The sequence below is a fragment of the Schistocerca serialis genome, chromosome 4 (genome assembly GCF_023864345.2).
Source record: "Schistocerca serialis cubense isolate TAMUIC-IGC-003099 chromosome 4, iqSchSeri2.2, whole genome shotgun sequence".
NCBI lineage: Eukaryota > Metazoa > Arthropoda > Insecta > Orthoptera > Acrididae > Schistocerca > Schistocerca serialis.
Window position 1 is genome coordinate 832,518,652 of NC_064641.1, and position 15,616 is coordinate 832,534,267.

Sequence of the window (15,616 nt, forward strand, 5' to 3'; positions counted from 1 at the left end):
TCCCAGACCGCAGCGCCATCTGTTGTTGAAAATTGTAACTACTGTAATTTCGAAAGTTTGTCTGCCTGAAAATGTACTGTTGTCCCAAGCATATTGCAACAAACGGTGTATTTCTATCGCTGCTCGTTTAGTTTTTATTGCCGTTTCAAATATACCGGTCATTTTTGAAACACCCTGTAACTAACCCTCACGACCGTTAGAGCGCGTATTTAAAGAAAACCTTATTTGTATCCTCATAGTGGCACCACTAACATCACTCTTACAGGACTAGCACGAAATCTGAATAGACATCGTCTCACATATGCAGTAACATGCCTACCAACTTCTGTTTGTCACACACCACTCCTCCTTGGCAATGGGATTTCTTTTACAATCAATGTATATCTATGCTCATAGTGACTTTGTTACCTTGATATTTATCAAAACAGAATTATCGTTGACAGGTTCAACCCAGTGGAAAGAGAGACAAAGTACTTGAGTAAGTTTAAAAAAAATATTGCCCATTGTGACATAAATTTACAATGAAACACCAGTTGTTAAACTTTTAAATTTATTTATATTTAATTTCAGAAGCATGAAAAACTCATAGTTAAATAAATTTTGAAGATGCTTAATTTTTACAAATATAGCATACTGACTATTGACCTCTCTTTGAATGTAGATGTTACTTGTCACTAAAAATAAGTTGGAACACTATTCATGGCTCGTATTTGACCAGAAAGGCTGAACAAGTGTTTTCATGAAAACACTTCTACTTGGAGACCGAGTGAGAAAATCTATATGCTGGACATAACTGTATAACATTTGTTTCAGTTGGTAGTCTCACATTAAGTAGAACCATTAACATCCAGAAAGGAGTGAAACCTTTCCTACAGTGATGGCAGAAAAAAACTTTCATTTCATTGTTTCGTTCAATTGAAAACCTGACAAAAAAAAAAAAAAAAAAAAAAAACATTGTTTGGTCAATCAATTGTTTAAACAAGTCACTAAACACAGATCATCTAATAGAGTACCCCTGCTTAGACCAACTATAAATAGTCATCCTTTTGTACATCACATTTAAAATTTTATAAAAGAAGAGTTACGAAGGTGCATTCTTTCCTTTACCGCAGTAAAACTAAAATAATTCTGGACCTCTTCGGTACCCAGGATGGCAGTAAGCACCATCTCTACTGTGAATTATGCATTTGTTACACACTTAGTGCCACTAAGTCACACTTTGTAAGACTCCCAAATGGCTTTTATGTTAGTGAATGATTCATGAAAATCAATGGTTTAGTATGCCAGTGATTATGGAACAATGAAGAAACCGCATACCACGTACACCATCAGCAGCTGAAGCCAGGTGGTAAATGGTGGTCCATTAGCCTCAACGCAGACGCTGGGTATTTGGTGTCTCCTCTAGGTGCACGTTGTGAGCCTAGTCCCTTCAAGGTGCAAAGCCAAGGTACTTTAACTAGCAAGGTAGGCAATTCCAGTTGATGTGCAGCCATTTCTGCTTTTCTAGCATCATTATGCCAATAGTAATCAGTTTTCATGCTTCTTGCTCTTTAATCGATTCAGAATGCCACAATGATGGGATTCAGTATTTCTTTAATTAATTACTACATGGTGTAATCTAACAAATAGTTCCTTAGCAATAATGACATCACTTGTCACACTGCAATCTGGCTGTGAATATTAGTCATTCACGGTTCTGATTTGAAAATGTAATTTGTAAACATTTTGTGATTTTGCATGCTTCTTTATACCATATGTATTCCGCAAATAAAATGAAAATGATCACCAAACTCATTACAAATTTATTTGTAAGTAATAGAATATAGTCAAAAGAAAATTATTTTTGATAAAAGTCTGTTTTATCATGCCTTCTTTAATTCTTTTATTTAAATACTTAATAGAAATTCAAGTTCCTCTATGTGGTATGTAGCAATCTATACATTTTGTATTACTGTTAACACAAATAAAAGTTCTTGTGAAATATAAAATAATGATTTTCATTCTGAGTTCAGGAAATTTTGAATGTATCAAAGAGAAGCTGAGGCTTCCATTACATGGTTACAGCTGGAAATATTTTCTACATTAAATAAATAAATAAAAACAGGCAAGCCTTGATACGACACTGATGAGAAAACACTCAGGTGATGGATAAATTACACTGTTTCACTATTTCTTAGCTGTGAAATCAAAAGCTGTCTTTGACTTGTGATGTTAAAATGTGATATAATACATGCATGATATATCTGAAACTTAGCTTGTGTGAAGATGGCATCACGAAGATGTGTTGTTGGATGTGGCAGTCTTGAGGTAAATTTCAAACTCCAGTAAATAGTAAAATGAATTTCGAGGTGGTTCTACTGCTTGCGCTGATTATCAACAAGGATTCCTAGGTTAAATTTAACAGTGGAATGTTGTATAAGGAAATCTTGGACATGTCATCCATTATTTCTTTTCTACAAAAGAGTAGTGCTCTTGTTGATTATGCTAAAGGTCACAGGAGTGGCAAGAATACAAGTTTGATCCAAGTTGCCTCTTTGGTTCAAAAATTCGAGACATTGATCCATGTTACTGTATTTTTGTTACTGGGCTTCCATACAATTTGGTGCACATGACATAGATATCAGTGAGCAAAGGAGAAAATAAGGGGGGGGGGAGTTATGAAAATAGATGAAACTGCATTTGGTCAAGTGAAGTGATGTATCTTATGGGATACTCGATTATGAGGAAAGGGAGGGAAGCGGAGAGGAGGGATTTCTCTAATGTGATTCTGCCAAGTTCTGTCTAATACAACTATGTGAGTCCATTGTCGGAATAATAGATGAATGTATTGAGAAGTGTTCTACCATAACTTCCAATTCATTTTGGTTTTAACTATTATTTAGTTATAGAGATTAAAAATGATGATGCCAGGGCTTGTACTAACACTACTGTGATCTATTGGCAGGTGCTAAATCTATTTATGGGGGAAGTATCTGTACTGCCTTACAGTCGCATTAGGTGAGTGCGGTTGTCAGAAGAGATGTCTGAGAATCACTGGTCATTTTCAGTTTTTTAAATAAAGTTTATGACAAAGATAGAAAGGCTGAAGTTGTCAACTGAATTATACAGTGTATTTGGTGTAGAACCTTGAGAATACCTACTTGAGGTCATCTCCCCAGTATCCCATGGTTATAACAATACCTCCATTTCCTGTAAATCACAACGTTCCACTGCTGTGATAACACATGCTAAGCTTGTGGTACTCATCATTTACAGTTACAGAACTGCAGATTTACCAAATCCATAACCATCCCGGCTGGGCCACATGGAATTGGGTCCCACATACAACTACAAGGACATCTTACAAGTAATAAACGAGAGCTACCCGATGACAAGCACATGAAAAATAGTTAAACCCAGAAACAAAGCAAAACAAAAGTTACTTTCAAAATTATTTGGATTTTTCTTTAACACACACACACACACACACACACACACACACACACACCATTGGAGAGCACCATCAAACACAACAAGAGGACATCTACAACTAAAACCAAGTCATAAACTTCCTGCCATAATGTCGTCACACACAACAACACCCTTACATTACGGGTCAAAGCAGACAGGTGGACCTGGACGCTTCCGTTGACCCAACAACTCAATGAGTACGAAGAACCAACCTGTCTGGAGGTACAGATTCAGATAAAGCTTTCGACTGTTTCAATCAAATCTGTGCTAAAAACCCTTGATAACCAAGGCACAGAAACAATCTGTGGTAATATAATGGAAAATGTATAATACATGATTACTGCAGTTTCCATTACACATCAGGATAGTTAGAAATTGAGAATTATAATAAGACTTTGACATGGAAATGTCATATAAACTGTTCTCAGATATTCCAGATTAAGTTTCGGACCCATTAAATGTTGATGACAAAGAAGGAAAACGTATCACCATCTTCACTACCTCAGCAATCCAAGTTGAAAGTCAGATTCACAGTCTCCTCCTGATCCAACGAACATTAAATAAGTTTCAATGACTGAAAAACTATGTGATTAAATCCAGAGGAACACAAAAAGCAGACACAGAATTGTTTTTGGTGAAACAATTCTGCTTAGTGTTGAGTTGGAATGATTTGAGCAAAAGTAAAGAAAACCTCAATCACAACAGTTAAGTGAGGAGTTCAGTGACATATCACAAGGGTCAGCATACAATGTTAAAGCATCTAAAATGTACGAGAAGGAAGCTTAAAGATTCTTACAGCAAGAAGTAGTATCCTGGATGGAATAATAATAATAATAATAATAATAATAATAATAATAATAATAATCAGCCTTATCCATGTCAGTCCTAAAAGACACACTTTGTAAACCAGACAGTTTTAATTTAGTGTCTTACGACCATTATGCTGAGCTAATACAATTCAAAGTACAATACTCTCTGCATCTACCTGTATCTTGCACGACTAACATTGGGGGAGACTATAATTTTTGTAGATGAACCGTATGTACATGTGTATGGAGGAATAAGTTTTCAGAATGATGTAACACTCCAATTGCTATTGTGGTTTCAGTTGGTCTCTATGAGACAGATAAATTTCATACATTTACACTATATGATACATTCAGTGAATCGTATATCAGTACAAGCATTTCTCCAAGATGAAACTGACATGCAGCGAACTCTGGAGTTATAAAATTTCATTCACAGCCTGGGATTCGCAGTAAGCATCATAAAAGAAAAAACCTTGGTGCAGACCATCAGTTCAAGTATCACATAAAACAAATCAATTATTTAATTGTTGAAGCACCTGTTGGTGCAGGGTGGGTTAAACCCGCGAAGAAATCATAACAACTCTAGGTTTTAAGGTGAGAGACCATAAAAATTTGCTCATATGCATGGCAATGACAACAACAGGAAATACAAAATAACAAAGCTTTAAACTATGTCTTAGACAGTCCGACACGCTTAAAACGTCGACTAACGAGAACAGCACAGTCGGTGGTGTAAAAATACCACGAAAGCGAACTACTAGTACTTACTGCTCTAACCTGTTTCTTCAGTAAGAAACAAATACAGGTCCATACTCTTGACGCTAGGAGTAAAAACGCGCGAAGGCCCATTTGCAATTGTTTCAGCATTTGTGAAATCTTGCACGCACGTCTTTTTGAAAGGTACACAAGTGATTTAATTGAATCCGCGCTGAACGAAATCAGCAACAATCACATATCTATATGCACCGATACACAATAGTCGACGCCATGATCGACCCATTTCAAGGCACATCGTAGAAACACATGTCACATGCGGCGTACAGCAGAGATAATTGAAAGTGGAGTGGTGATTTCCCCGTTCTTCTCTTAAAAACGTAATGAACTAGTACTCACTGATCAATTTTGTTAAATCTTTACATCTCTCCAATTTCTGCTCACTTTCTATAACTTTAGAGACATTTGAAAATTCTGTTTCGTACTTGAGTATGAAAACTGAGTTCGGCAATATTTTATAATGTACGAAATAACTCCAGGTACTTTTTACCCCTGAAAAAAAACGAGCAGAGAATTGGCGATATCTTTCGTAGCAGAAAACACGCATATTAAACAGAAGTGGCGAATGTTATGATCAGATCCTGTAATACGAAAACTTAGATAAACTTGTAAAAGTATTGGTTGCTCCAAGGAGGACTGCGTTCCCTACATAATTCTTTCGTCCCGTGTGTTTTCCTTTGAACTTTATTTACTGTGCGTTGCTGGTGAGACTCCTTGTTATATTGTATAGAAATCTGTGGGGAGGCTATGTAGTAGCGGGATACTTTAAATGTAGTGGGAACGGGGAAGGCAGCGTGGACGCTAGAATTTAGCGACAGAATTGATATTGTTCTTCCCATAAGGGATAGCGGCGTATCCGTAGTGTGCAGTTCTGCGTGGTCATGGGAGATAAAGTGAACTGAAGATGCGGGTGTGAAAAGTGACACAAGCCGATATCGCTAAGTGACAACACTGTAATGACGCTATGGTCACTGAATGCCCTCTCCTCCGAAGTCGATAGCGTAGTACTTGCATCGTCATTTGGAATAGTGAGCCTTAGGCCGATATTACCAGAACAAATAACAGCATGGTTTCCTGCAGCCCATTTCACTCCCGCGAAGTAGAACATTTCCTGACAGATCAATTTGAATACAGTGACAATCCGGTAAGTTTTATAGTGATATCTTTCTTCTTTTACAGAAATGTAAAGTGTAATAAAAAACTGAATATGTTGTTAAGTTGATTGTTGGCCGTTTGTAAATAAATTGCAGAATGACAAGCAGAGGCTTCTGGCTTGGTTGATGACGACACCTCACTTCACAACACTCAGGGTTAATACATTGAAGTCGTCGGTGAAAGACGTTATAGCAGCAATAAATGACGCCCTGCAGAAAGTAAGCCATTCAGTCTAATAAGTCGGTATATTTACATAAATAAAGATGTTGAGAAATTTTCGTTGGAAAACCTGTCAGCTCTCATCATCACAAGAAGTGGGACTCTTATACTGAGATTGAATGACGCTTTATTTATTTATTTATTTATTTATTTACTACCTTATGCACTTATCCTTCTTTCCTCCCTCCGTGTCAGGACAGTTGTGTACCGTTGTGTATGTATTGGCAATATTAAACAGTTGGGCTGTTTTCTTCCCCCCCCCACCCCCCCCCCCCCCCCCAGACTAAATATTAAGATCTACCTGTCATGAAGTCAGTTTATTACATACTTAGTTATCTTAACTGGCTATTATTTGATGGCTTGCGCTCTGAAAACCAATACAAATGTTATCCAATTAACCTGTGTATAAACAGATCTTTGAATTTTGTGAATAAACCAAGATGGTCTGCCCATGATTGTTGCTTTCAAAATCAATGCAAAGTACCATATGAGTACTGATTAGATTCGTGGAAAAACTTGCTCCGATATCTTAAACAATAAAATTCAGTATTAATGTTCTACAAGATTTATTTTGTTTGTGGACCACCTTTGACTTTCTAGGTCATCAACAGACAACTTAAGACTGAACAGTCCTAAGCTGTCTAATGTTGACCTAGAAAACCAAAAGCCAGTGTATGAAACATAAGTATTGAGGAACATTAATACTATATATTTCAGTTTTTAATATGTGTGTTTCTCCAAATGCTGACAGAATGTCCCATAAATGTTAGTATGATGTATCCAAGAATTTTGCAGGAAACTGACATAGATAATATGATTTACAGTTACACAGATTGGATCAACTACTGTACAGAATTGGAGTCTAATATGAATGCAGATGAATTGCTGTTATTCAGAGCTTTTAGTTATTTCCATATAGATATGCTTTCACCATCTCATATTTGTCATGCGACTGAGAAACTTTGTAAGTCTTCATCAGTGAACAAACTTAGTATTATTTTGCTTGTTCCAACAACAGTATGATTGCTAGTAGTTGAGTAAGAATTTTATTCAATTGGATGACATCACACATGATGTAGAGAGAATGAAGAAATTAATGGAAAACTTCTTACGTAGATTTCAGCATTGTCCTTATGTTTTTGTGTACCTTTTGAGTGTTGCAGTCTTAAAAGGTCTATGAATCTGTTTTGCAAATCTCTGATCCTTAACTGCTTTCTCACAGACCTGCAGTTGATGGTTATCTTCCTTAGCTATCCTACTTAATTCCTTTTTTAGTGATTTTTAGTAAAAGCTTTAATTTTTTATAATAAAAACAGTATATAACAGCAAATCTAAAACAACTGTTTTGTATTGTTTTTCCATAGCTGCACTGAAAGTAGGTCCTAAGAAGTAGCATATTTAACACAAACGGAAAGTCCTTTATAATTTCTCAATAAAAACTTTTGGATAATTCAGCGTAAATTCAATTCAGCACTCAACCCAACCGATCCAGATAAGAGCTGAAAAACTACTAAATTGCAGAGGTATTTGACAGTTGTGAAGAAAATTACAGATCTGCAAAATTTGGAAACTGTGTGAAATTTACATGTGTCTGTCTCAACATCAATGACTGTAATTCTGACTCTAATCCAGGTGCATCAGTGAAGTTGTATCATTGATGCAGAACATGGTAGGTTTCTAGGAATTTTCACATTCGAGGTCATTGACCTTAACCTTTGGTTTTGAATACCTCAAAATAGCCCACTTTTTTTTTTAATTTTAATTTTTTTAAATATATTACATTCCTCCTCTATGCTGCTATAAATATAGTAAATATCAAGATGGCACACCAAAGGCATCAGGCCCAAAAATTTATTTCATCCACATCATTACACTAAGAAAATGCAGTTAGCAGCTAAGTATCTTGGTTTTTCCAGGACACCAGACAATAGCAGTCACTATTACTTTGAGAAACTGGTGAATATTTGTGCAGTGAACAGTCAGTCAGACGTTTATTTCAACCAGTCATCATTAGCTTGTCTCGTGGGTGTGGCTTGTTTACTCAAACTGCTGTGTACATATACTGTGAAGTAGTATTTAGCAGTAGTTCATAAAAAATGGATTTCATTTCAATATTATATTGCTGCAATCCTTTTAAAGGTCATGGCAATTGTCATAATATATAAGGGGCATTCAAATGAAACCTGGTCACTATTGTAAAGTAATGGTAACAATTTTATTAACTCGAAAATTTAGTTATACACATACTGAAAAATAGTTGTCAAAACTGTTTGCACATTTATCCCATTGCGACACTAGCCATCCATGAGGAAGCTAGTAGGCTGCTGTTGGATCCACACCTTGACCCAGTCTCACACTTAGTCATCCTTTGCAAATCGATGTCCCTGAATACCTCGTTTTAGAGGTCCACACACATGAAAGTCACATGGTGAAAGGTCGAGACTGTACGGTGGATGTTCCAGCAGTTTCCCACCAAAACTGCTGCAATGTCGTCTTCACCACATTGGCTGTGTGTGGGCGGGCATTATCATGCAGGAGGATAACACCATTGGACAACATGCCTTGGCGTTTCGACTTGATGGCCTGTTTAAGGTTCTGTAAAGTGGCTTGATAACACTGTGCATTGACAGTGGATCTCTGTCCCAGGAATTCGACAAGCATTGGGCCCTTGTGGTCAAAAAGGAAGACATCATGATCTTACCAGAACTGGTGTGCATGGCCTTTGATTTCTTTGGAGGTGGTGAAGTCAGATGTTTCCACTGCTTGCTCTGACACTTGCTTTCCAGTTCAAAATGGTGACACTGTTTCATCACTTATGACAATACACGACAGAAAGCCGTACTCCTCCTCATGATAACATTGCAGATGACTCAAGGACCGTGCCGTTCTAGTATTGCACTGCTCAGCAGTTAGCTGGTGGGGAACCCACTGTGCACAGATTTTTCAAATGTTCGAGTGTTGATGCATTATGGTGTGGACAGTGGCGGTGCTAATACCCAGTAACCGATGGATCTCATCCATGGTGAATCTGCGGTTGTCCAAGACTAAAGCATCCACTTCCGCAACCATTTCTGGTGTGATGACAAGATCAGCCTGTCCAGAATGAGTATCGTCACCCAGTCACTTGCTCCCCTCAAGGAATCATTTGCGCCATTCTCCATCACTTGAATGACTCAGACTGTACTCACCATACGCAGCCTTCATTCATTGATAATACATTTCACGGCCTCCAACTACCTCCGCCGCCAAAACTTGAATCACTCCTTGTTGTTCTTGCTTATTTCCCGCATGTTCGGTAGTGGATAACTTATGTAACCACCTTCTTTCTGGCATGAAACCACGCTGGCACTATGCAACGTCAAACGGTGTGTACGCTTCAAGTCTCTCTACCAGTATATGACACCACCATACCTGCAGTTACGTGGTGCCACCTTACATGTAAGGCAAAGGTAAATGCACTGACCAGGTTTCATTCAAATGAACGTCGTATTTCTAGGTGGAAAAAATTTGCAGCAAATGTAGAAAGCAAATATTACAAAACCCATCAACACCTGTAAATGTTACTCAGCTGTTCTAGGTACTTCCAGACATGATAAGTGAAGATAAAATCTAATGGAATCGGGCATTGAATTGTTTCATCTCTAGCCTCGAGTATTCAGTTGAAACTCCGATGAAGAAAAAGAAAAAAGAAGCTCCAGTGTGAGGAAAAGTACCCTTAACAAAAATTGAAAATGGTTGCCTCAGTGTTGCAGCATACTTACATGAAACAATTGGAAAAAGAAGAGTGTGAAAAAAAAATAGAGAAAAAGAAATCGTAGCCCAGCTGAAAGATAAGTTTCACATAGATGGTATGTGTGACAAAATAGAGATTTTGACAGTACTTCCAAAGAGCTGGAATACAAAGAAACCTATGAAAGAATTTTCTGCTTCAGATTATATGGTATGAAGAGCAAAACGGTTTGTTGCAGAATATGGTATATTAGTGATATCTAATCCAAATCCATGTAACGCATTGTGTGAAAAAACTATTCCGCAGGTACGTGGTTTTTACTGTGCTCATAACTGAACCATGTGATGCCAGTGCTGCTAGTGTTGCAAAATCTTAATCAACTTAGTTTTTAGGTAGTGTTTTGCACTTTAATACAGCTCGGAAATTCTCTCATTTTTAGTAGCAATTCCTTCGAGTTTTTTTTTTAACTGTCACTGATTAAATATTGGATTCTCAAAATTTTATGAGTCGTAGCCAAAGCACTGTGTCCTTGCCAGTGACAGCGAGATCCATTCTGTGTAAATTACATACAAAAAAATTACACATAAGATTTGGTTAATTATGGGCTTGGCAGTTCTAGAGACTATAACAAAACTGTCATATGATTTCATTGAGGTGTTTGCATTGAGTTTACAACAGCTCATAGCACACTTTTATATCACCCAGCAGCAGTCACAAATCTTCAAAACCTCTAAAGAACTACTCAGTGTGTGTATGTATTGTTTGTGATTTTGCAGAGAGTTAAAACTTCACCTTTCAGGGTGAAGTACAGGGATTTCATGCGTGTGTAGCTTACTACAGAGACACACATTCTAATGAAATACACTGTAAGTCATATGTGCAAATATCTGACTGCCTTCAGCATGGTACTGTGTGTGTGTGTGTGTGGGTGTGGGTGCATGGGCGCGCATGGACAGAATTGCTACCTAGTAAAAAAACAGAAATAATTTTGTGAATCTGTCCAACATCAGGTTAGCCACACTTGCCAGCCTCACGTGGCTGCATGAAAACCATATTTTGGCACCACAACTGTCGGGTTAGCGGAGCAAAGGAAATATTCCTTTGTGTGTCTTTGATTGTACATTGGCTTCCCATCACGATTGAAACCAAGTCAGGCAGAAGGAACATTTCAAAAATACAAATAGAGATACCACTTCTTGTAAGTTTCATAGTGTAATACATGTTTACAAAGGTATAGTAATAACAGACATATTCTGCTTCTTTAGCGCGCAGAGGTGAGTCGTGATTGCTATAGTGAATGAAATGCTGTTAACATACAAAAATGGATTTATTTCCTGTATTGTGACAGTCATCAGTGGGTTGCACATGTCTTATAAATTTATGAAGAAATAGATACAGCCACTTGGCCCATCAGCATCATTTGTGTTTCCTGTCAAACCATACATTTGTATTATTAGATGATGTGACATTTTCACAAGACTGAATCCACTGACACTAATTGGAAGGACGTACACTCTCCCTGTGTCAGATCTGTTGAACATTAACAATTTAATTGGAGATTTGTGAAATGAGATATAACCATGTTTTATTGCCTTTTAATAGATGCAACACTGTCTGTGGTTCATAATACCACTACAACAATACAAGACATATCTTTGCACATCATTATGTATGAATTGTATTTATAATAATTTGTGTTACATATTTATGTGCTATTTTTTGCATTTTGGTAGTATACTGATGCTGACAAAATAAATTCTTGGACATGATGCCTGGTGTGCCTGCTTGATATTTACGTCATTTATAGCAGCATATTGGAACAACAGAATATTTTTTTTTCTTTTTCAAGAAAATTTAAGGTGTGGTGTTTTGAGACATTCAAGGTTAAAGTTCAAGGTCAATGACCTTGAATGTGAAAATTCTTAGAATTCTGCCATGTTGCATGCCAGTGTAAAGCTCTACTCGTTAGCTTTTCAATGACACAGGGTTCATTATTGCATCTGGATTAGAACCAGAATTACCGTCATTTATGTTGAGACAAACATGTGTAAATTTCACACAGTTTCTGAACTTTCTTCACAACTGTCATGTACCTCTACAAATTCTGGACCATGGGATGCACCAAATTTGAGAGAAACCTGAAATGGTCTTGTTTGAAATGTTACTTATTGACATGGTATTACCCTGTTGTTTTTTCTGATTCAGTTAAACAGGCAATTCATAAGGATTTTGTGTTTTGTATTTATTTAGATAGTTTACATCTATGTTGGAGCACTATAATCAGTCAATATACACTAAGTGTTAAAAATATTAACTAGACTTTATCATCATCATCATCTCCTTCTTCTTCTTCTTCTTCTTCTTCTTCTTCTTCTTCTTCTTCCTCTCTTTCCAAATCTTATTCATTCTTTTTGACTTGATTGATCTGTCTTCATCAGTAATGGAGTATCGTTTTGTTCATTATTTTTAGTTTCTCATGCATTGCTCAGCATATGGATGTGCACTTGAACTTCTTTTGAAATAACAAAATATCCATTTCGTGGAAACTTTCTTGTTCCGATTCTGTGATTGTGTGTAGTGGTTTTGTAAAGGTTATGATTGTTTGAGCTCAGCCAGACTATTAAGTAATGTAGTTGAGATTTCAAAAGTGGTGCTAGTTATTTTATCCATGAAGTTAATGCTGGTTAAAAATAAAGTCATTGCGAAGTCATGTTCACATCAGTATGCGTTCTATAAATCCACGTGCAAAATAATCTAAACCTACAGGATGTTAGGAAATTCCCATTGCAAACTGCTAGGACTTTTAGAGGGGAGTGCATACATAATATTTTGGAATGCAACTCATGTCCAGAAATGTAGTTTTCTGTTATGACCGTTTCAGTTCAGCTGTTTAACTCATCTGCTTCTGTTGGGGATTGAATTAAGTGTGATGTAATACAATTATTAGGTAACAGTTTGAAAGGAAACACAATGAAACCACCATTTATCACTTAAGCTTATTTGTCTCTATTAATACTTAAACATTACATGTTTACATTATTCCAGAACAAAAAAGACACCAGCATACTGTATGTACAGAATGTGATGTGATGTTTTCATGTTGACACCAACAAATGTGTTTAAGTGATAAATGGATGTTTTGTTGTATTTCCTTACAAATTGTTACCTAATAATAATACTGCATCATGCCCAATTCAGTTCCTGAAGCAGATGCGGTTGAGTTAAGGTTAGTCAAGATTAGGTATTTTGTGTGAGGTAAATTTATTAAAAATGCATAATGGCATGTCATACTGGCAGTTTATTAATTCTGTGAATATTAGCAGTTCCAGCGTACTGTATTGCATTCACCTAATTTGACAATCTCCTGACAAATGATCAGGGTTTTAATTATTATATTCAGTTTTCTGCCATGTTCCACACCCACGAGAGTCATCTCATTTTCGAGTCTATGGAATGAAAACTGAATCTAATCTAATCTAATCTTAATTGAAACCATGGTTGAACTGAAACAGTATGTTTCTGGACATGAGTTCCTATTCAAAACATTATGTACTCACTCCCCTCTAAGAGTCCTAGAAGTTTATAATGATAATTTCTGAACACCCTGTATAATTAATGTGCCTCTCACACACTAATGAACGATAGATAAAGACTTTCTTAGTATCTAACTAGTCCACATTGCTCACAGACTCTTAGCAAGAAATTCATCTCTACGGACTGCCTACTAAATCTGAACTCTTAACTGCCTAGCCTGCTCATACTAAACTCTATTGGCCGCCAGTGTGACCTGAACTTTATCAACAGTATGCACAGGCCACTACAACAGGGCACTGTTCATAATGACTCGACAATTCATGAAGTGATTTGAGCTGTTCATTTACACTGAAGAGCCAAAGAAGCTGGTACACATGCTTAATATCATGTACGGTCCCTGCGACCATGCAGAAGTACTGCAATATGACACGGAATGGGCTCGACTAATGTCTGAAGTAGTGCTGGAGGGAATTGACACCACGAATTCTGCAGGATTGCCCATAAATCCACAAGAGTATGAGGGGGTGGAGATCTCTTCTGAACAGCATGTTGCAAGGCATCCTAGATATGCTCAATAATGTTCATGTCTGGGGAGTTTGGTGGCCAGCGGAAGTGTTTAAAGTCAGAAGAGTGTTCCTGGAGCTACTCTGTAGCAATTCTGGATGTTTGGGGGTGTCGCATTGTCCTGCTGGAATTGCCCAAGTCCATCGGAATGCACCATAGACGTGAATGGATGCAGGTGATCAGACAGGATGCTTACGTACGTGTCACCTGTTGAGCCATATCTAGACACATCAGAGGTCCATTATCACTACAACTGCACATGCCCCACACCATTACAGAGCCTCTACCAGCTTGAACAGTACCCTGCTGACATGCAGGGTCCATGGATTCATGAGGTTCTCTCCATACCCGCATACTCCATCTGCTGGATACAATTTGAAACGAGACTCATCTGACGAGGCAACATGTTTCCAGTTGTCAACAGTCCAATGTCAGTTTTGACGGGCCCAGGCGAGGTGAAAGCTTTGTGTTGTGCAGCCATCAAGGGCACACAAGTGGGCCTTCGGCTCCAAAAGCCTGTATCGATGATGTTTCGTTGAATGGCTTGCATGCTGATACTTGTTGATGGCCCAGCATTGAAATCTGCAGCAATTTGTGGAATGGTTGCACTTCCTTCACATTGAAGATTCTCTTCACTTGTCATTGGTCCTGTGCTTGCAGTATCTTTTTCTGGCCGCAGTGATGCTGGAGATTTGTTGTTTTACTGGATTCCTGATATTCGCGCTACACTTGTGAAATTTTAATATGGTAAAATCCCCACTTCATGCTACCTTGGAGATGCTGTGTCCCTTTACTTGTGTGCCAACTATAACATCACTTCCAAACTCACTTAAATCTTGATAACCTGGCATTGTAGCAGCAGTAACCAATCTTACTACTGTGCCAGACACTTCTTGTCATATGTAGATGTTGCCGACCGCAATGAGATCTTCTGCCTGTTTACTTATCTCTGTACTTGAGAGTACACATGCCTACACCAGTTTCTTTGGCACTTCAGTGTATTATCTTATCTTTTAAATGTAGGTGTCACATTATTTTCATCACTACTTCATCATGTCTAAGTTGATGAGAGACCCTTAATACATATAAAAATTCCTATTTGACATTTATTTAACAAATAATAAACAATCAACTCACATGTTTTGGTGTGCATGCACCCCCTCAGCAGTCGATAAGTATAGTACTGCACCTCCAGTACCATATCAGCTAAGTAGAGGCACCCAGCAAGCTATGGTGCCATGTTGACACATGTTGAGTTTTGTGGTTGCACACATGAATCAGTATTTTCTAATGACATCATCTGCCTGATGAAGCACATAGGATGCTGTATCAATAATGATGTAATCGTGGCTGCAATAGCTAGAAATGTCACATGTTGTTG

The 15,616-nt window shown here is 37.5% G+C and overlaps 2 protein-coding genes across 8 annotated transcripts in view; one reads left to right on the top strand and one right to left on the bottom strand.

Moving 5' to 3' along the window:
* The window catches only part of LOC126473445 (CTD nuclear envelope phosphatase 1 homolog), a 112,759-nt gene extending 107,503 nt beyond the window's left edge, over positions 1–5,256 (bottom strand). For 2 of the 4 annotated variants that reach the window (XM_050100496.1, XM_050100498.1), the window contains exon 1: positions 5,037–5,256. In XM_050100496.1, the coding sequence (XP_049956453.1) occupies positions 5,037–5,126 (90 nt within the window). In that variant the 5' untranslated portion in view covers positions 5,127–5,256. Of the gene's footprint in view, positions 1–5,027 lie in introns of all 4 variants that reach the window. The other 2 variants (XM_050100495.1, XM_050100497.1) reach the window with 1 other exon arrangement.
* Positions 5,257–5,339: 83 nt separating this feature from the next.
* The window catches only part of LOC126473444 (tRNA (cytosine(72)-C(5))-methyltransferase NSUN6), a 101,824-nt gene continuing 91,547 nt past the window's right edge, over positions 5,340–15,616 (top strand). Inside the window, exons 1-2 of one of the 4 annotated variants that reach the window (XM_050100491.1) lie at positions 5,340–6,177; positions 6,284–6,406. In XM_050100491.1, coding sequence (XP_049956448.1) covers positions 6,100–6,177; positions 6,284–6,406 — 201 coding nt within the window. In that variant the 5' untranslated portion in view covers positions 5,340–6,099. Of the gene's footprint in view, positions 6,178–6,283; positions 6,407–15,616 lie in introns of those variants that run through there. The other 3 variants (XM_050100493.1, XM_050100492.1, XM_050100494.1) reach the window with 3 other exon arrangements.